The following is a 21,102-nucleotide window of genomic DNA, read 5'->3' on the forward strand; positions in this document are numbered from 1 at the left end:
GCGGGGCAAAACTTCGGCACTTCGGCGGCTCCGAAAATCGTAAAAGTGGTTAGTGGGACGTAAAACAAAATAACATTCATTATGTATCATTAATAATTTTGAAGGAATACTCAATCGTCTCCTCAGAACTGCTGAGGCTAAGACCTTTCGATTGAGTACAATATAACTGTACCACTTGTATATTTTATCAATAATATATAACATATGAATGACAGAGAAATATCGTTTACAATAACAGCAGAAAATAAACAGCAAGTGCTCTTGCAAGTAAAACTTTGTGATAAATGAAGTACTCCCTCCTATTCTGAACTAAAATGGGGCTGGAAATCTTGGATTAATCAAATTTCAGTTATAAACAAACAACTCATGGTGATTTATTTACAAATCAAGGGCCACTTGTAAATGAAAAGATTTGTGCAAAATGTTTCAATTTCATGAAAAACATATTTTAGAACTGAGAAAGGTATAAATGTAAAATAAAAAGATAAACACCTCTAATATGAACAAATGGAAATATCGAAGAATTGGTACACAAAGAATGGATATGCTGCACTGATATAATATAAATTAAGTCCAATGGCTGTTTTCAGGCTGATCACAGTTAATCGACAAAAATGATTCCTGAAAAATGTTAACGGGTGGGTGGGAAGAGATAATCCCAGTGGTGATAATGAAATGTCTTTCCTCTGCCAAATCCCATGAGTATGAGGGCTGCCACGAGCGCGAGTAGTAGACAGAGAGCTATCTGTAAATCCCGCCTTTTATCATCTCCCTCGTGGAGATGGGAGTTCGCATACTGTAACGTATGTCGAATCGCTCTCATTGTGGCTGCTTGGCACGCTTGAACCATTTGTCTTCCAAGTTCGCCCACAGAAGGCTCCCCTGCTCTCGACTGGTGGCGCCTTGTGGGTGGATGGAAGGAAGCAAGATCTTCTTCCTCATCTTCATCGCTGCTATCGCGAAGCACTGGTGGTCTAGAATAATGGCGTCTTCTGCGACTCGAAGGTGTTGGAATCAAGTTGAGCATCTCCTCTTCGGATCCAAAGTCGCGTTGGATAGCTGAAACGTGAGCCCTGGAGCGAGACGAGCCTCGCACAGTAGAAGAATTCGGGGAGAATTCGGGTATGTATGAATGGATAGACTCGGGCGGAACACTCTGAATGTTATGAACGTGGCTACGAGATCGCGCAGCAGAAGTAGATTGCGGAGGAACACTTGATGCAAGAGGGCTTGAGATCGTTTCGGCTTGAATTACTGGCGTATCAGACTGTTTTGGGGTACTAGGAACTTGTTCACTTATTTCTGTGGGAGGGGCAGAACTGGATATTACAGTTTCTGGTGTAGCTGTTGGTGACTGCGGACTTATTACTGTCGAGGGTGAGCTTACTTGTGTCAGTTCTGGGGTCACAACAGAAGGAGGTTTGGATCGCGAGTCAACTAGCTCTTGAAGAAATCCTGATGGAAGTTCAATGCCACTAACAACTAAATGTCCTGATTTACTACTGAGTTCTGCAACTTGCATAGACATCCCATCGATATCAGACACCATAATTTTTTGTGCTTGTAGTTCACCAACGTTAAGTCTTTCAACGTCTAATTCCGATACTTGAAGTCTTTGTGCTTTCAGTTCAACTTCTGTGTCTGGGTCCGGCATGACATAGTACGGCACTGGTCGTTCAATTATGACGGGTTCAGGTGGACGCGTAGGAACTTCAGGAGGAGGCTTTTCTTCCCTTTTAAAAGATTGAAACTGAGATACCTCAACCCTTTGAACAGGGGTAGCTGTAACTTTCTCTTCTGAAGGCTCAGTTCGGGTATCAGTCTGAATATTCACTGATGATTTAAACATGGATGAAGCAGTAGTTTCCGTGCTGGCATCAGCTAGTACTGGAGGCTCCTGTTGGTCATCTATGTCCCCGGCTTCGACACAAAAGTCGTCTGGTAGTGGGTCTGTCTGAGTAGCAACTGACACTTCCTCTGGTTCCACGTCCGTTTCCGTCATGAGATGTGATGGAGACACAGCTCGCTCCTCTTCAAATTCAGCTGATACTTTATCTTGATACTGGTCGTAAGCAGAAACTGCCTCTTGTTTAGAATAAAATACGGAGTCAATCAAAGCTGCCATAGGTTCTTCTGTGTAAGCTTCTACTTTTAAGTTACCTTCGCCTCCACTCAAATCTTTTAGACCTTCTGAGGATTCTTCCACTTCTTGGGAATCTTTACCTTCTCTTCCCTTTCGAGGTGGACGTGGTGGAGGGGGTAATGGCCGCCCTTTCATTTTTTCAATGACATCTCCTGATTGTAGATCACGAGTACTTCCATGAGATTCTTCCTGGCGCAAAGATAAATCTGTGTCTTCTATCTCCATGTAGGCCTCGCTCTTCTCCTCCTGCTCAGTATATTCATGTTCAATGACCCGTTCCCGTCTTGGAGGTCTTGATGGGCCCAGTGTGCTGTAGTTTCGTACCGGACGAACGGGTGGGGCACGAATTGCTTTTCTGGGAAGGGAGAAGAAGTGAGAAATGTCATTTGTTGTCACACGAATTTGTCCGACAGATCGCTTCCGTCGCCCTGGTGGAGGCGGACGAGGTGGTTTAGGGCGCCGTTTCGCAGGCTCGGGTTTAGATGGCTTCTCCACAGAGGCATAGCCTCCCATGTCATTTAGAGATATGTCGCAGGCAACGTCATCGGCAACAACATCTCGTTCAGAGGGCAAAGACTCTGCACCACGCGAAGTTCTGTCCTCATCAATGAGCGATGTTCCTCGGGAACCTTTCCGGCGGCCTCGCTTGGGTGGAACAGGGGCCTCCTCAAAGTATTCCTCATCAGGAGACGCTGGTATAATGTAGTCCGGCTCCATTCGTAGTGCCGCAATCTGAAAAGGAAAATTAAAATCGTACGGTCACTTAAAAAATCTGTGTAACGATTTATAATATGTTCATATTTATGTCTTAAAAACTGGCCTATTCAAATATTTCGTACTATACCGACCATAAAACTTACACACGAGAGTACAAAACATTGATACGTGTACTAATTCATGAGCTTGAGAAATATAAAGCAAAGTATCGAAGTCGAACGGCTTACAATAATTGAGATACAATGTAGGAGAACTGCTTACCTCATCATCAACGATACGTGATTCAATATTCTCCAACCAGTCCTCCTTGGTATAGCTACCATTGCAAATGGGCTCTTGTGGCAAATCTTGGAGTAGATCCCTCCTACTTCTTCTCTTTCTCTTGGGTACTAACGGTGCATTTGACGCCGAAGTGAGTTCATCTTCAGCATTCCAGTTTTCCTCAGATTGCTCAGGAAAATCTTCTTCCTGGTATTCAATAACGTTTTGAATGAACTCTTCCTCCGGCACAGATACTTTTATGGTTGGGCTTATTCGTTGAACATCCGAGGCAGGTTTCTCTAAACCGGTAGTACCAATTTCTTGTTCCAGATTTTCTTCATTAATTGCAGGAACTTCTTCATTGAGACTTCCTACATCATGTATTTTTTCTTCCTTTTCCGCGGTTGCATCTATTTCTTCATCTTCTACACCTGCCTCAACTTCTATTCCTTCTTGTGGTTGGTCCGGTTGGGTCTGCTCATCTTCATTCTGTATATGCTCTGGCTGCCGACGAACTCGTTTCGGTCGAGTTGGTGGAAATGTATTGAAGAACTGAGAACTGTCTTCTTCGACAGGAGGACTTGGTGTCTTACTTTTACCTTCTCGCTTTCGAGGTCGTAAAGATCGTGTTCGGGCAGGTCGTGTTGGTTCTCTCTCAGGTGTGCCTCGATACTGTTGACCCAAGTTCTCCATATCTTCCTCATCATCATAGTAATCATACTTATCCATTTGTGATAGGGCGCTAACGGGCGAGCGGAATGCATCCCTAATTTCGGAAGTTAGATATCGGCCTACATCAACGTCCTCCTGACTAAGCCCTTTCTCTCTCAAGAAAAATTCGTCAGAATCAATTTCCTCAAGTACACCTGCCCGGTGACGGTCAGAGGAACTTCCTGAAGAGCGCTGCTCGCGATCTGACTCTGGAATGCTATTAGAAGGTTGATCACTCTTTTCTTGTAGGGCTTGAGTGTTATCTACCATAGTGATTGCATAGCCATAGTCCTTGTCGCGGAAAGCTGAAGTTGACTCAGTATGTGTGGATTCTGGTCTTTCCCCACCTTCCCTATTATCTATATTATATCTTTCATCATTACTTATGTCCATCCTATCCTGAATATCCCTTCCAATACCACCCCTGGCTCCCATAGCTTCATCCTCGTCGTCTCCCAATTCAGGCATGTTTTCGTCAGCATATTTTATATCAGTGAAACGATGAAGCCATCGCTGTCCAACAGGACCTTTCTTTCTTGATGGCATTTTCGGTGGAGGTGTTTGCGCACGTGTTTGTTTTGGAGAAGACGTGGCGTAATCTGCATTAGCACGTGACTTCCGATCGAATATGCGAGGGTAAGATTTGAAATCAAAGTCGAAGAGATTTTTCTTGGAGGATGCCGTGGATATTGTGGACGGACGATCCCTTAAGGGACGCCGCGTGCTACTTGTGGGTTTTTTAGGCGAGCTTTTTGATAGACTTAAACTTTTCATCGTCAGCTTCGGACGCTGAGGTAAATTAAATTTAGGACGTTCGGGCATTGTAAACTTAGGCCGTTCTGGCATATTGAATTTCGGTCGTTCTGGCAAATTAAATTTCGGACGTTCAGGTAAATTAAATTTTGGTCTCTCCGGTAAATTGAACTTAGGACGTTCGGGCATAGAAAACTTTGGGCGTTCTGGTAAGTTAAATTTCGGCCGTTCTGGCATGGAGAACTTGGGTCGTGACATGTTCCTAAGCTTCGTTCTGATTCGTCCGGCCTGGGACCGTATTTTTTGCTGAAGTCCCCTGGCTTCAGTTTGTTTATCAGATGCAACATCCTGTTTCTTTTTTCTAGCGTCTCTTTTCAGAGGTAAGTCCTCTAGGCCAGACGAGTCTAGCTGACTAGTGTTTACATCACAGTCAGTACGTGATTCTGTGGTAGGGGTGTTGGCAAAATAGCGCTCTTCCATCTGTGCTTGTAGTTCTTGAGCAGAAAGCTCTCGCTCAGCATCAGCGTCAGCGTCACCATCGACGTCTTCATGCCCATTGCCGTTCATGGTATCTCCCATTTCACGACCACCCATGGCCGCATCCTCTGCCTCGCCATCTCCCGGAACTACAAGCTCGTCGTCCAAAGGGATGCGGAGGAAGCGGCGTTCACGACTGTCTGTGCTGCTGGCTTGTGAACCTTCTCTCTTTTTTGAGGCAACCCCCAGTTCCATCTCCACGTCGATGTCCATCGCCAGCCGCGGCTGTGGCGGCTGCTGAGGATCTGCAGGGGGCGATATCGGCTCGTACTCGTGGTCACTGCGAAAGAAATTATAAGCATGAAGTTAGGAGCAAATTCAGAGTAAACAGTTTAAAATAAAACCTTCAGTATTTAAAATTAACTTCATCAAAAATTATGTGCCATTCATTGTCATGAATTACCATATTATTTTCAACTACACAGGTTATAACAGTCTCATATTCTCTATTAATAGCACTTTACCATTTTTTATTTTCTTAAGAAGGAAGCCATACTTTCCAGTGTCGATTTAGTTAATGTAACTTAAAAAACCTTCTCAGTCTGTCGGACACACTAGTTCGAAACGTATTATATAACAAACATGTCAAAAGTGCACACTATTAAACAAAGAACGACATGTTCCGTTCAACAAGAGATTCTATCAAATCACTTTAAATCATGTGCATATATGTACAATATTTTTCACGTTCCTTAAACTAGTCTATTATTATGAATTGGTGATGTTATTAATAAATAAGAACAAATGATGAATGTATTAGTCCTCTACTGTCACTTTAGTAAATTATGGACATTTTTCTGTACATATCTTAGCTGCTTTCGTCCGTTACCATCAGCAACTGTATTTGGACTGACGCCAATTCTTCATCTCCGGTCTTGGTATTTGTAGCTGAGTAGGAGGGCGAAAAGAAATGTTGTAGGCAATAACTCTGTTTGGTGGAGAGGGAGGGGAAGTAGATAGGGTGATAGGAATGAGTGCGCATTGATTCTATACAAAGGAGGATAGAGGGGGTTACTGCATTTTCACCTTATAAGGTATTTTTGTGTATAAGAGTGTAAATGTAAGTTAATGATTTTCATGAAATAAAGGTGAGGATTTGAATTAAGTAGTACTTTGTAAGACATTATTTTTATTGATTGGTAGTATCCTGCTAAAACATCTCGATTGGCGAAGACGCTTCGTTAATTCAGAGAATTTACTATAGATAAGAATGTCCTAAACCAGATTCCAGACATTTAAATCAAAGTAGCCTCTGGGATTCATTAAGCGCTAATGCAAAAAGTCTTAAATAATATTATTTTATAGGCAATAACTCTGTTCCGTGCATGGGTAAGGGGAAGTGGGAGAGGGTTACGTGAATGTTGTGGGCATTAACGCAATTCATTTGAAAGGGAAGAGTAAGTGTTGCTTCTTCGTCTTATAATATATTTTTGTGTATTAGGCAGTAAATTCATATTCATGATTTTGATGAAATAAAGTATGGAACTGAATTAAACGTAACTTGTATGGCCTTATTTCTAGCGATAAATACTACTTTGACTTAAATGTATCGAATGTGGGTTATGATATTATTATCTGTATTAAATGCTCTGAATTTCTTCGCCAATCGAGACGTTTTGGAAGATTACTACACCTCAATAAAAATAATGTCTAACGAAATATTTTTTAATTCAATTCCTGACTTTAAATTAATCAAAATAATTAACATGCATTTACTTTCTTGTACATAAAAATACATTATATGATGAAGAGGCAGCACCCAGTCCATTCTCCATCGTACAGAGCCAATATGACCACATTCTTTTGGTCCCAACTACATCCCCTCTCCTTTCCACGATACAGAGTTATTGCCTAAATACTTTCTTACCGAGCTCGATAGCGGCAGTCGTTTAAGTGCGACCAGTATCCAGTATTCGGGAGATAGTAGGTTCGAACCCCACTGTCGGCAGCCCTGAAAATGGTTTTCCGTGGTTTCCCATTTTCACACCAGGCAAATGCTGGGGCTGTACCTTAATTAAGGCCACGGCCGCTTCCTTCCCACTCCTAGCCCTTCCCTGCCCCATCGTCGCCATAAGACCTATCTGTGTCGGTGCGACGTAAAGCAACTAGCAAAAAAAAAGTACTTTCTTCTCACCCCTACTTAGCTACAAAGACCAAACACAGTTTCTGAAGGTAACGGACGGCATCAGCTAAGATATGAACGTATAGAACAATTCCCATAATTAAAGTGACAGTAGAGGACTAATAAATTCATTATTTGTTCATATTTGTTCATAACATCACAAATTCATAATCATTGATTAGTTTATGCAACGTTAAACATATTTTACAAATATGCGCATGATTTAAAGAGATTCGATAGGATCTGAGGATGTACAGTAATTGTAGACCGAAACATGCCAGTCTTGGTTTAATAGTATGTCTTTTTTACTGGTATATCATAGTGTTATACATTATGTTTTGAACTAGTGTGCTAGAGAGACTGAAAATCTTTTAAGTTACAGTATCACTTTACTACCAGAGTAGTATTTTGCTACTATAAAAGAGAATGATCTTTTGGGAAGAACTTTCCCACTCCATCTTGGAGTATTTATCCACGTAATACAATGTTATCTGATAAAAATAACGAGATGTGTTTGTGTCAGAAGGCAACAATTATGAGCAAAATTACTCAATCTCGTCCACATGAATTATTTATTAATTGTCCGACTCGTTGGCTGAACGGTCAGCGTACTGACCTTCGGTTCAGAGGGTCCTGGGTTCGATTCCCGGCCGGGTCGGGGATTTTAACCTTAATTGGTTAATTCCTACTGCACGGGGGCTGGGTGTATGTGATGTCTTTATCATCATTTCATCCTCATCACGACGCGCAGGTCACCTACGGGTGTCAAATAGAAAGACCTGCACCTGGCGAGCCGAACCCGTCCTGGGATATCCCGGCACTAAAAGCCATACGACATTTCATTTCATTTATTAATTCTTGCAGTTAAGTTGAAGTCGTCATCAGGAAGATGGATACTGACATTCTGCGAGTCGGAGCGTGGTATGTTAGAAGTTTGAATCGCTGTGGTAGGTTAGAGAATCTGAAAAGGGAGATGGATAGACTAAAGTTAGATGTGGTTGGTATAAGTGAAGTACGTTGGCAGAAAGAGCAGGATTTCTGGCCAGGCGACTGCAGAATTATCAACATAAAATCAAACACGGGAAATGCAGGAGTAGGTTTAACAATTAATAAGAATGTTTTTTTTTTTTTTTGCTATGGGCTTTACGTCGCACCGACACAGACAGGTCTTATGGCGACTATGGGAGAGGGAAGGCCTAGGAGTTGGAAGGAAGCGGCCGTGGCCTTAATTAAGGTACAGCCCCAGCATTTGCCTGGTGTGAAAATGGGAAACCACGGAAAACCACCTTCAGGGCTGCCGATAGTGGGATTCGAACCTACTATCTCCCGGATGCAAGCTCACAGCCGCGCGCCTCTACGCGCACGGCCAACTCGCCCGGTGAATAAGAAAATAGGACAGCGGGTAAGCTACTATAACCAGTATAGTGAAAGGATTATTGTGGTCAAGATAGACACCAAACCAATGCCCACCACAATAGTGCAGGTCTGTTTGCCTACTAGTTCAGCGGATGATGAGGAAATCGAAAGAATATATGAGGAGATAGAAGATTTAATACAGCACTTAAAAGGTGATGAGGATCTAACTGTGATGGGAGACTAGAATGCAGTGGTAGGCCAAGAAGAGAAGGTAATACAGTAGGAGAATTCGGATTGGGACAAAGAAATGAAAGAGGAAACCGGCTGGTTGAATTCTGCACCAATCACAATTTAGTCCTGGCTAACACTTGGGTCAAAACCACAAACGACGGCTGTATACATGGACGAGACCTGGAGACACTGGAAGGTATCAAATATACTTCATTATGATTAGGCAGAGATTTAGAATCCAGGTATTGGATTGCAAGACTTTCCCAGGAGTAGACGTGGACTCTGACCACAACCTGTTAGTCATGAAATGCCATCTGAAGTTGAAGAAATTCAAGAAAGGAATGCAAGGAGATCGGATCTAGACAAGTTTAATAGTGTGAGGGATTGTTTCAAGGAACATGTAACACAGAGACTGAGTGAAAAGGATGAAGGAAACACAGTAGAGAAATAATGGACAGTCATGAAGAATGAGATCAGTAAGGCTGCCGAAGAAAAGTTAGGTAGAAAGGAAAGATCACCTAAGAAGCAATGGATACCTCAAGAGATACTAGATCTGATTGACGAACGACGAAAGTACAAGAATGCAAAAAATGAGGAGGGAAGAAAAGAATCTTCTTCTTTTTCTACCGCTTTTCCCACATCTGTGGGCTCGCGAGTGCGAACTGTATCGCACATGTGAATTTGGCCGTGTGTTACGGCCAGATGACCTTCCTGACGCCAACCCTACATGGAGGGATGTAATTACTATTGCGTGTTTCGGTGGTGGTTGGTAGTGTAGTGTGTTGTGTGAATATGAAGAGGAAAGTGTTGGGGTAAAACACAAACACCCAGTCCCCGAGCCAGAAGAATTAATCAGAGGCGATTAAAATCCCCGACCCGGCCGGGAATCGAAACCGGGACCCTCTGAACCGAAGGTCTCAACGCTGACCATTCAGCCAATGAGGGAAGAAAAGAATACAGGCGAATAAATAATGTAGATGAAAAGTGCAGGACAGCTAAGGAAGAATGGTTGAAAGGGAAGTGCAAGGATGTTGAAGGTTGAATGGCCCTAGGAAAGGTAGATGCTGCATACAGGAAAATAAAAGAAACCTTTGGAGAAAGGTTTTTTTAATGCTATTTCGCTTTACGTCGCACCGACACAGATAGGTCTTATGGCGACGATGGGATAGGAAAGGCCTAGGAATGGGAAGTGGTCGTGGCCTTAATTAAGGTACAGCCCCAACATTTGCCTGGTGTGAAAATGGGAAACCACGGAAAACCATCTTCAGGGCTGCCGACAGCGGGATTCGAACCCACTATCTCCCGGATGCAAGCTCACAGCTGCGCGTTGGAGAAAGGAAATCTAGGTTTATGAATATTAAAATCTCAGATGGAAAACCACTTCTAGGGAAAGGAGATAAGTCAGAAAGATGGCAGGACAATATCCAACAGTTGTATCGAGGTAAAGAAATAGATGATAGTGTTCTGGAACAAGAAGAGGCTGTTTAAGCTGATGACATGGAAGACCCAATTTTGAGGTCAGAATTCGACAGAGCTTTGAAAGACAAAAGTATAGGAGTGCGGTCGAACAAATTCAGGTGATGCAGGAAATATTAGATTAGGAGATGAAGTCTTACAGGAAGTAGATGACTATTGTTATTTGGGTAGCAAAATAACTAATGATGATAGAAGTAACCGGGACATAAAATGCAGACTAGCACAAGCATGGAAGGCCTCTCTTAGAAAAGAAATTTGTTCACCTCGAACATTGATGTATTGGATTAGAAGGATGTTTTGAAGACTTTCGTCTGGAGCGTGGCATTGCATGCAAGTGAAGCATGGACTATAACTAGCTCAGAAAGGAAGAGAATAGAAACTTTTGAAATGTGGTGTTACAGATTAATTCTGAGGGTGAGATGGGTAAATAGAATCACGAATGAAATCCTGAATCGAATTGGTGAGAGGAGATCGTTTTGGCTAAATTTGACCAGAAAAAGTGATAGAATGATAGGGCCCATTTTTTAAACACCTAGGTCTTGTACACTTGGTTTTTGATGGAAGAGTAGGTGGTAAGAACGGTAGGGATAGACCAAGGTATGAATATGACAGGCAGATTAGAGGAGATGTAGGATACAGCAGTTAAGTAGAAATGAAAAGGTTAGGACAGGATAGGGTAGCATTGAGAACTGTATCAAACCAGTCTATGGACTGATGACTCAAACAACAAGATGAAGTCGAATTATATGAATAATCATGGTGATCAACACATTTACATCAATACATTTACGAAGTTTCAAATAATCAGTAAGCTAATAAAATGGAGATCGTCAAGAAAAATTGGCTATAATTTCCTGGGTCAGGTTTTCAATTCAAACTCATGAAACACGAAATCGACAAATATTGCTTTAATCATGAAATAGTAAACCACATTCAAGGTAGAGCATCCTCGTTAGCAGTCATAAAAGTTCACAACCCAGAAAACATTAAACATCATAGATATGCATTTAGGGCTGTCACTCATGTGACATATTATCTATCAGTTGTTTATCTAGCCGTTTCTTAAGTGATTTTAATGAACTTGGCAAATTGATCAAACATTTTCCTTGATAAATTATTCCAAATCCGTAATTGCTCTTCTTTTAAATGAATATTTTCCCATACTTGTCCTCTTGATTCCCATCTCTTTCATCATATTATTATCTTTACCACCGTACCATTAAAATCTCCACTCAAGTGTAACTTATTCGTCTACTAATGTCATTCCACACCATATCTCTACTGACATTTTGGAGCATACCACTCTTCTCCTTACTCCCAAGTCTTCCCAGCCCAAGGTTTGCAACATTTTCGTAACGCTACCCTTTGGTTGGAAATCACCCACAAAAAATCTTGCCCCTTTCCTTTGGATATTTTCCAGATGTCGCATCAAGTAATCCTGGAGTGGGTCCCATGCACTGCAACCATACTTTAAATGGGATCTAACCAGAAATTGAACAGAGATTTATACGCACTCCCTTTGTATACTAACTTGAATTCATAAATACCCTCATAACCATATGAAGAGGTCTGTAATCTCTATTTACAAGCTCGTTTATGTGGAAACCGCAATGAAGAACTTTCTTTATATTAAAACCTAGGAACTTACAGTGATCCTAATGAGATACTATCACTCCATGAAAACAGTAATTAAAACTGAGAGAGGACTTTCCCTCTTTGTGAGACTTAACAACGAGAATTTTAATCCCATTTACCCTCATACCATTGTCTGCTGCCCACCTTCTCTCTTTATATAGTCGATCACAATTTTACAACTTATTTATTACTCTATACAGTAAAACATCATCCGCAAAAAGCCTTATGTGTGATTCCAGTTCAAAAGCTAGTGTTTTAACATCGCACCTACACATTAAAGCTCACTTATTTGGTAAATTCACTTTCCTAGTAAGTTCCTTCAATCTCACCTTACATCCACAGCCATTCCTAATTTTTCTTTCCAATCTGCACGTCCTTCTTAATCTCTTAAATTTTTCCGTTGCAATATACTGTAGTGGACCTTTACAATTCCCTGCGACATTTGAGGGTGCATACCTGTTTTCACAATCCTCAACAATTGTTTTAATCCCATCACTTAGGCTGTTTATAAATTTATTTACCGTTTTCGACCTACTACAACTACCATTCAAAAATTCTTCCATGCCCCTCTTATCAACCATATGGTATTGGCTAACCGTCCTACTTTTACAACGTTCCTTTCTATGACATTTATTTTTAACTACGACAAAAACAGCTCCGCAATCACTTATACCATTTATCACTTCAGTTTCTCAACAGAGCTCATCTGGTTTTATCAGCAGCACGTCTAGAATATTTTTCCTCTAGTTGGTTCCATCACTCCCTGATTCAGCTGTCTTTCCCAGATTAATTTATTCACCATTTGTTGGTCATGCTTCCTGTCATTCGCATAAGCTTCCCATAAAACAGGGCCGATGACCTCGATGTTAGGCCCCTTTAAACAACAAGCAGCCCAGATAACATTTGGTCAATTAAGATCACCCGCTACAAAAACTTCATTTTCGGTGTCGTTTCCCACATTGGCGATCATCATATCAAATAATCAACCATCTGAACCGAAGGCCAATAAGCAGACCATTGGTTGTTGTTCTTCATATTCTTCTTCATCGTTGTATTACTTTATGGCCTACTTACGAGCTCGATTGAACCAGCTTAGCTGATATGCTGGCCTAATTCTCCTCCCAAATTCTCTTCATCCTCTCGCTGAGCTTCTTCCTTCGTTCTTCTGTTATTGTGGCTCTGGTGTTAGGTTTATATTCAAACTGGTGATTGTCGATTTTGGTTCTGAATTTACATCTGTCCTGTACAACGTCTTCCGAGATGTTGACTTCTTCGAAATCTGTTTCGATTTCACGAATCCAGCTGTTCTTGGTTTTAGATGAAAGGGCCAGGTTGATAATTATTTTAGTTAGTCTGTTACTGCTCAATATAATAATAATAATAATAATAATAATAATAATAATAATAATAATAATAATAATATCAGCCCCGCCATCTAGGTGCACCGACCGCACCTCTTAAGTGAAGGACCTGGGTTGATTTCCGGGAAGGTAATGGATTTTTGCCTGGATCTGAAGACTGGTTCGAGGAGCACTCAGCCTACGCAAGAACAATTGAGGAGCTATATTGTAGTGAAATAGTGATCCTGGTCGATAAAGCCAAACGGCCGCGTGGATTCATCGCACCGATCACGCGTCACCTCGTAATCTGCAGGCCTTCGGTCTGAGTAACGATCGCTTAGTAGGCCAAGGCGCATCAGGGCGGTTGCGCTTTTTTCTTTTGTTTTGTGGGGGTGTATATACGTTTCGAGTAATAGGCTACGTCGTAGCATTGTTTTAGTCATTTCGGTTTAACGCTAGGGGCATTAGTTTTTAAAATAGAATAACTTACCGGGTATAATATTAGAGTATTTTTTAGGAGAATTATGATCATTGAAACGAAGGAACATCAAAATATGTGAGTTATGCTATGGAAACTGCAAAGTAAATGATCTGACTTAAGTACACTTATATCATGTTATTATGTTAATACTCTATGAATAATATATTTTGAGAGCCAATTGGATTATGCATTTTCAGGAAATTAAATCCAAATGATGGTACTCACTATGTTTACATTTGTTGGAGGAAATAAGAAAAGTAATGTAATTGCGTTTCAGAAGTCATATTGTTCATAATATATGAAACAACTGGAGTACACGTTCAGAAATGCAGACAAGAGGATTCGTAGGAATTTTTGCCGGATAACATCTTATAATTAAGTCTGCCGGTAAGGGTGCAGATTAGAAAATTGTGCGTTCCGAAATTTGACACGGTAAGGGAGTTACTGTTACAATTCAATGCGTGGGGTATTTCCCCATCGCCGGAAGCCCTGAAATTGTTATTCCATGGTTCCCCAGTTTCACAGCAGGCAAATACTGTAGATGTATTTTAATTAAGGCCACGGCCGCTTTCTTTCTAATCCTAGCCCTCTCCCATCCTTACGTCGCCGAAAACCTTCGGTGTGTTAGTGCGACGTTGAACCACTAAAAAAAGGAAAACATTACGTGACTAGCGGTGCAAGTGTTGTGCTCGGGTTAAAGGGGTGCGCGGAATTTCGGGTACACAGTCATCTTTGGGAAGGCAATGTGATTACATGCGTTGTCTAAATTAGGTGCATAAACGGCATTTTTAGCTAAATAAACCTATTTTCTCGGACAATTAGCGATATTTAATCATGATTTTCAGTGTGATTGTTGTGAGCGTGTAAACAAATTTTAGTGATAAATTAGCGTAACACAGCTTTACAGTGGCCGAATCACCCAGGCCGAAATTGAGGAAACATGCTCGTACCGGTAGAGCGAATAAAGAAATCAAGACAAAGTTTGCTATGAATGGATCTGAATGGACTAGGAAGTCCAGAGAATGCCAGAAAGGCAACTATGCGGACGTCACGCTGACGGTCCTGACTGCTCAGTTGCCCAAATGGCGTGATCTCACGGTGAATCCATAAAGTGCCAGTCACTAATGCTATCAACAGAGAAGATCTCATGGTGAATCCAGAACTGTGCCACCCACTCATGCTAACAGTAAGTTATAGCGGTGGATCCAAAAACGGCGACACTCACTAATGTAGTCGACAGAGAAGATCTCATGGTGAATACAAAACTGTGCCACCCACTAATGCTAACAGTAAGTTATAGCGGTGGATCCAAAAACGGCGCCACTCACTAATGTAGTCGACAGAGAAGATCTCATGGTGAATACAAAACTGTGCCACCCACTCATGCTAACAGTAAGTTATAGCGGTGGATCCAAAAACGGCGCCACTCACTAATGTAGTCGACAGAGAAGATCTCATGGTGAATACAAAACTGTGCCACCCACTAATGCTAACAGTAAGTTATAGTGGTGGATCCAAAAACGGCGCCACTCACTAATGCTATCGACAGAGAAGATCTCATGGTGAATACAAAACTGTGCCACCCACTAATGCTAACAGTAAGTTATAGCGGTGGATCCAAAAACGGCGCCACTCACTAATATAGTCGACAGAGAAGATCTCATGGTGAATCCAGAACTGTGCCACCCACTAATGCTAACAGTAAGTTATCTCGGTGGATCCGAAAACGGTGCCAGTCACTAACGCTATCGACAGGGAAGTTATCTCGGTGGATCCAAAAACGGTGCCAGTTACTAACGCTATCGACAGGGAAGTTGTCTCGGTGAATCCAAAATGGTGCTACTCAGTAATGCTATCAACAGAGAAGACCTCAGTGTGAATTCACTAAAGTGCCATTCACCGGTGGTTGTGCCTGATTAATATTATCTATTCTGTTATAATGTATCCCTGTAAAGCATGCAGTGAGCTTGCCTTCCAGCTCATAGAGGTACAAGTCGAAAGAAGCAGAGCCCATACGATACGATGGCGTAATATATCGAAGCCTATGTATGCTATGCTCGGATTCTCTCGTACTCCACGGGCTTCCCGTGCACACTTTTCATTGCACTAACGCAATGGGGACGTCTATTGCAGAACACAATGGTTGTATTTACTTTCCGCTTCTAAAACCGTGACATATATCAGGCAGTCACAAAATATTAGACTGGCATATGATAAAGTTAAAAGTTCGTGCTAGATGATCTGATATCCAGTAGATAACATAACGTTGAAAACTACGATACAGGCACATGGATCAGATATTATCTGACGATATGGAGGGGGTCTGTTTGTTCGATGTGCTTCTCTCAACAGGAAAGTTGTTGCAGTGGCTCCGTAACATTCCAGCTGGAATCTTATGTGATCTATAGCTTGCTAGTGGTTCGAATCCCACTCAAGTAAAACGGCTTTTAACGAATCCAGAGCTTCAGTGTTTAAACGTAGGTCTATTAATGCTGAAAATTCGGCCTATAATACCCGGGACCCCTGCGACCAAAGGCCAGCACGCTAACCATTTAGCCATGGAGCCGTACGGGATAAAGTTATACGAAGTTGAACTTAATCCAGGCCTTGTCACCTACTAATTCTTCCTTCTTCGATATTAGCATTTTAATACAGTCCCTACCTTTTAGAAGGGGCTGCCTGGCCGAGGCGGTAAAGGCGTGCTCGGTTCGCCCGGAAGGACGTGGGTTCGAATCCCCGTCACGAAGTCGTAAAATTTAAGAAATGAGATTTCCACTTTCGGAGGTGCATATGGCCCTGAGGATCATTCAGCCTACACCAAAAATGAGTACCAGGTTAATTCCTGGGGGCAAAGGCTGCCGGGCGTAGAGCTAACCACTCTACCCCATCACGTGCCGAGATTAACAATGGTGGAAGCCTTTACCTTCCACTCCTCCAAAGGCCTTCATGGCCTGTACGGAGGTGACTTTGCTTTGCTTTGCTTTGCTACCTTCTAGAAAAGGTTTTGAAGGCTGTACATTCCGCTTTAGGGTGAGTAGGAGAAGTGAACTTCCTTAAAAGTAGCATAGAAATCAAATGTGTTGAAATTTAAATGTGTATTCTATCACCTCTTGACTTCATCCTTATATTACAATCGTATTTTAACAATATATTGATACAGAAGTACTCTTGATTTCTTTGCATTGCGTATGAGAGTACTCTCTATTTAATAATTCAAAACAATATGAGACTACTCACTTGGTTGAAATTATTTCTATCCATGTTGTCAAAATGGAATACTTAGAAGTATCTGATGTCGAGAGCACTGTACGTCAATGATGTTTTTCTCAAGTTTAGCACCATTGAGCATCATTTGTTGCCGTAAAAGTCAGTCTACCTGTCTCAGGCACAAGCTGATAAACAACCAGTCGACTGTGTGGAGCAGTGGATTACACGATCGACGATCGCCTCCTTTGTTTAAAGTTATGAAATCGAATTCTAGTACAATTGGTCAGCGTTTAACAGTTTAAGAGTGACTCGTGTCAGTTAGATTATTTTTTGGATATTGGGGATACCCTTTCAGATAAATATTTTCTGCAACTATTCAGTCTCTTGAAGCCATCGTAAATAAACGAACGTCAACGCACCACATTCGTAGCTCAAATAACTCGTTCTTTTCTTTCTTTCTTAATCTGCTTATCCTCCAGGGTTGGTTTTCCCCTCGGACTCAGCGAGGGATCCTTCCTCTACCGCCTCAAGGGCAGTTTCCTGGGGAGGAGGACCAGTACGTCGCCCAGGAGACCTCACCTGCTATACTGAACAGGGGCCTTGGTGGGGGATGGAAGATTGGAAGGGATAGAAATGAAGAGGGAAGTAAGCGGCCGTGCCCTTAAGTTAGGTACCATCCCGGCATTTGTCTGGAGGAGTGGGAAACCACGGAAAACCACTTCCAGGATGGCTGAGGTTGGAATCGAACCCACCTCTACTCAGTTGACCTCCCGAAGGTGAGTGGACCCCGTCCCAGCCCTTGTACCGCTTTTCAAATGTCGTGGCAGAGCCGGGAATTGAACCCGGGCCTCCAGGGGTGGCAACTAATCACACTAACCACTACACCACAGAGGCGGACTAACTCATTCTTCGAAACTTAAAAATCAGAACTGATAGTCAAATATAATTGTAAGTAGCATGGGGACAAAAGGCTATGTGTGCAATGGTTCCTGAGAGTTACAATAGACTCAACTTTTTGAGAATATGTATTACATTATTTTTCCGATTTGAGGTTAATATTATAAGTATTCTACTACTATATAGTGCTTTTTCTATTTTCTGGAGTCACCGGGCGAGTTGGCCGTACGATCAGAAGCGCGCAGTTGTGAGCTTCCATCCGTGAGATAGTGGGTTTGAACCCCACTGTCGGCAGCCCTGAAGATGGTTTTCCGTTTGTTTCCCATTTTCACACCGGGAAAATGTACCTTAAATTAGGCCATGGCCGGTTTCTTCCCACTCCTAGACTTCTTCTATCCCACCATCGGCGTAAGACCAGTCTGTGTCGGTGCGTCGTAAAAGCCAATTGTAATTACCTGGAGTCATCACAAAAACGAATAATGATATTTTGTTCTACATCCCTTCAGTTGTAGATTTTGAGGGAGACAAGGGCGTCAAATGTTTATCCTGCACGACGTCTGTGATTTACTGGTGGCCAATGAGACGTTGTCTTATTTAGATCCCCTAAAACGCCAACAACATCAGCCATGATCCACTATCTTGAAAACAGAGGGACACCTGCTCCACTCATATCGTCATTATACTGTACAGCTTCTTATCAGAATGGTGATTCCATCCTCCTTAGAATTCTCCTTGGTTTCATATCTTTCACATTTTGTTTCTCGCGTGCACCTTCTGAAGGATTTCTTGAATGAGTTTCCTGAAGGAAGTGATTACAAATAAATTGTTCAATCTGTTGTAGATAATAGTGATCACTGGCTGTAACAGGATGCAACAGCAGCATTAATTTTCGTGTATTTCACAATGTTCGTATATTAATGATTTCTGCATTAGTATCGGTTTAATTCCTTAGGCCCAAGTTCGGCCACGCGCTGTAGGGGGCAACGCGTCTGCCTGACCCCCGGCGGCCCTGGGTTCGATTCCCGGGCGGGTCAGGGGTTTCTAATTGTAAATGATTAATATCCCTGCCCTGAGTGTTTGTGTCGTCCGTAATGTTCCTTTCCTCACATTCAACACTTTATACTCCCGCCATTTCCAAATACACGCAGGTTCACAACATATGGTGCAAAGATCTTCTTAGGTCGACGCCCCGAGTAAATAGCATTTTTTTAAAATAGGCCCAAGTCGGACAGGCAAAGAGTTAACCACCTTACCCCACTTTACGCCAAGGTTACTCACATTGTACTGTAGTTCATTTCATCCACGGACTTTTATGCTCTGCGCCTTTTTTACCCTTGAAAGGGAATCATGACAATGAAAGTCGTTACTTAAATATAAAATTCAAGGCGGACTAGCCGAGGTTGTGATGGTGTGCTTCGCTCATCTGGAAGGACGTCCGACTCGTTAGCTGAACAGTCAGCGTACTGGCCTTCGCTTCAGAGGGTCCCGGGTTCGATTCCCGGCCGGGTCGGGGATTTTAACCTTAATTGGTTAATTCCTACGGCACGGGGCTGGGTGTATGTGTTGTCTTCATCATCATTTCATCCTCATCACGACGCGTAGGTCGTCGCCTACGGGCGTCAAGTAGAAAGACCTGCACCTGGCGAGCCGAACCCGTCCTGGGATATCCCGGCACTAAAAGCCATACGACATTTCATTTCATCTGGAAGGACGTGAGTTCGATTCACTGTCAGAAAGAAGAAATTTGGAAATATGACTTCAACTTGTGGAGAGACAGAGGGCCTAAGTCTAAGTCCGTCTATAGTAGAAGTGAGCACCACATTAATTCCTGGAGACAGAAGTGGCCGACCATAGAGATAACCACTTTATCTCACAAGGGAACTGTTCGGATTGGTCAAGACCGATTGCAATGAAACTTGGTAGGTTGATCAGATAACATCGCTGCACACCTACTGTAGTTACTCAGAATGTCTTCAACATGACAAAATGGACAGGAATCCTGCAGTTTTCTCGCATGTATCAATAAAGTATTATATTATACTAATAACATATACGTTTACCGGATGAGTTGGCCGTGCAGTTAGGGGCGCGCAGCTGTGAGCTTGCATCCGAGAGATAGTGGATTCGGTAGACAGTAGTAACTGCACTATGAAAGCTTTGAAATTTGCCCTGATGGGTTCTTTGACAGTATTATTAACGAAACGCAAAGAACGATTGCATCCATTTTTCAATTACAGCAGAACTTTGCTTTACCGTTCCTCGTGGGAGCATGTAAAAGAAATGGATGAATACGTATAAGACATCCATAACTTACCAGCCACCCAGCAGCCTTTCAGCAATTATTTATAACACTACCGCTGATTTTACGGTAAAATGATTATCATGATTAATTTTTCTTTGCTATTTGTTTTACGTCGCACCGACACAGATAGGTCTTATGGCGACGACGGGATAGGAAAGGCCTAGGAATGGGAGGGAAGCAGCCGTGGCCTTAATTAAGGCACAGCCCCAGCATTTGCCTGGTGCGAAAAATGGCAAACCACGGAAAGCCATCTTCAGGGCTGCCGACAGTGGGGTTCGAACCCACTATCTCCCGGATGCAAGTTCACAGCTGCGCGCCTCTAACCGCACGGACAATTCGCCCGGTCATGATTAATTAAATTTCACCCAAGTTTCATTCAAATCTGTCTCGTCCAATCCGAACATCATGGAAGGGAGAATTTTTACCTCCACTCAAGCAGGGCGTTTCGTACCTTGTATGGAAATAGCTTTGGGTTAATCCGAGTTAGACTGAAACTCTGACAGTCAGATTTTCAACACCACGTTTCAGTATTTATGTGGAGTCAACTAAGCATCGGGGCTCAAGTTAGGACATGGCTGGAGTTTTGATGTCGGACACTTCTATCACCACGTGCTGGTCGTATTGAAAATCCCAATCGAGGTCACTGAGATATGAACCCATTATATTAATAATTTATGATTTTTTGCTAATGGTTTAACGTCGCACTAACACATCGAAGGATTTCGATCACGCAGTGGTGGGAAAGGGCTAGGACTGGAAAGGTAGTGGCCGGGGTATGCATTTGCTTGGTGAGAAAATGGGAAACCACGGAAAACCATCTTCAGTGCTGCCGCCGACGGGATTCAAACCCACTATCCTTCTTATTTTCTCCTTTGTATTATTATTTGACATTTTTAGTTACCATATATGTTCTACGAACCATAAAGTTTATCC

At 42.3% G+C, this 21,102-nt stretch overlaps 1 protein-coding gene across 1 annotated transcript in view; it reads right to left on the bottom strand.

Moving 5' to 3' along the window:
• Positions 1-349: 349 nt before the first annotated feature.
• LOC136864229 (titin) overlaps positions 350-21,102 on the bottom strand; it is a 60,600-nt gene continuing 39,847 nt past the window's right edge. Inside the window, exons 2-3 of the mRNA XM_067140960.2 lie at positions 3,122-5,402; positions 350-2,875 (exon numbers count right to left, since the gene is read on the bottom strand). Coding sequence (XP_066997061.2) covers positions 632-2,875; positions 3,122-5,402 — 4,525 coding nt within the window. The 3' untranslated portion in view covers positions 350-631. The remainder of the gene's footprint in view (positions 2,876-3,121; positions 5,403-21,102) is intronic.

This window comes from Anabrus simplex, chromosome 2 (assembly GCF_040414725.1).
Source record: "Anabrus simplex isolate iqAnaSimp1 chromosome 2, ASM4041472v1, whole genome shotgun sequence".
In the NCBI taxonomy this organism is placed as follows: domain Eukaryota; kingdom Metazoa; phylum Arthropoda; class Insecta; order Orthoptera; family Tettigoniidae; genus Anabrus; species Anabrus simplex.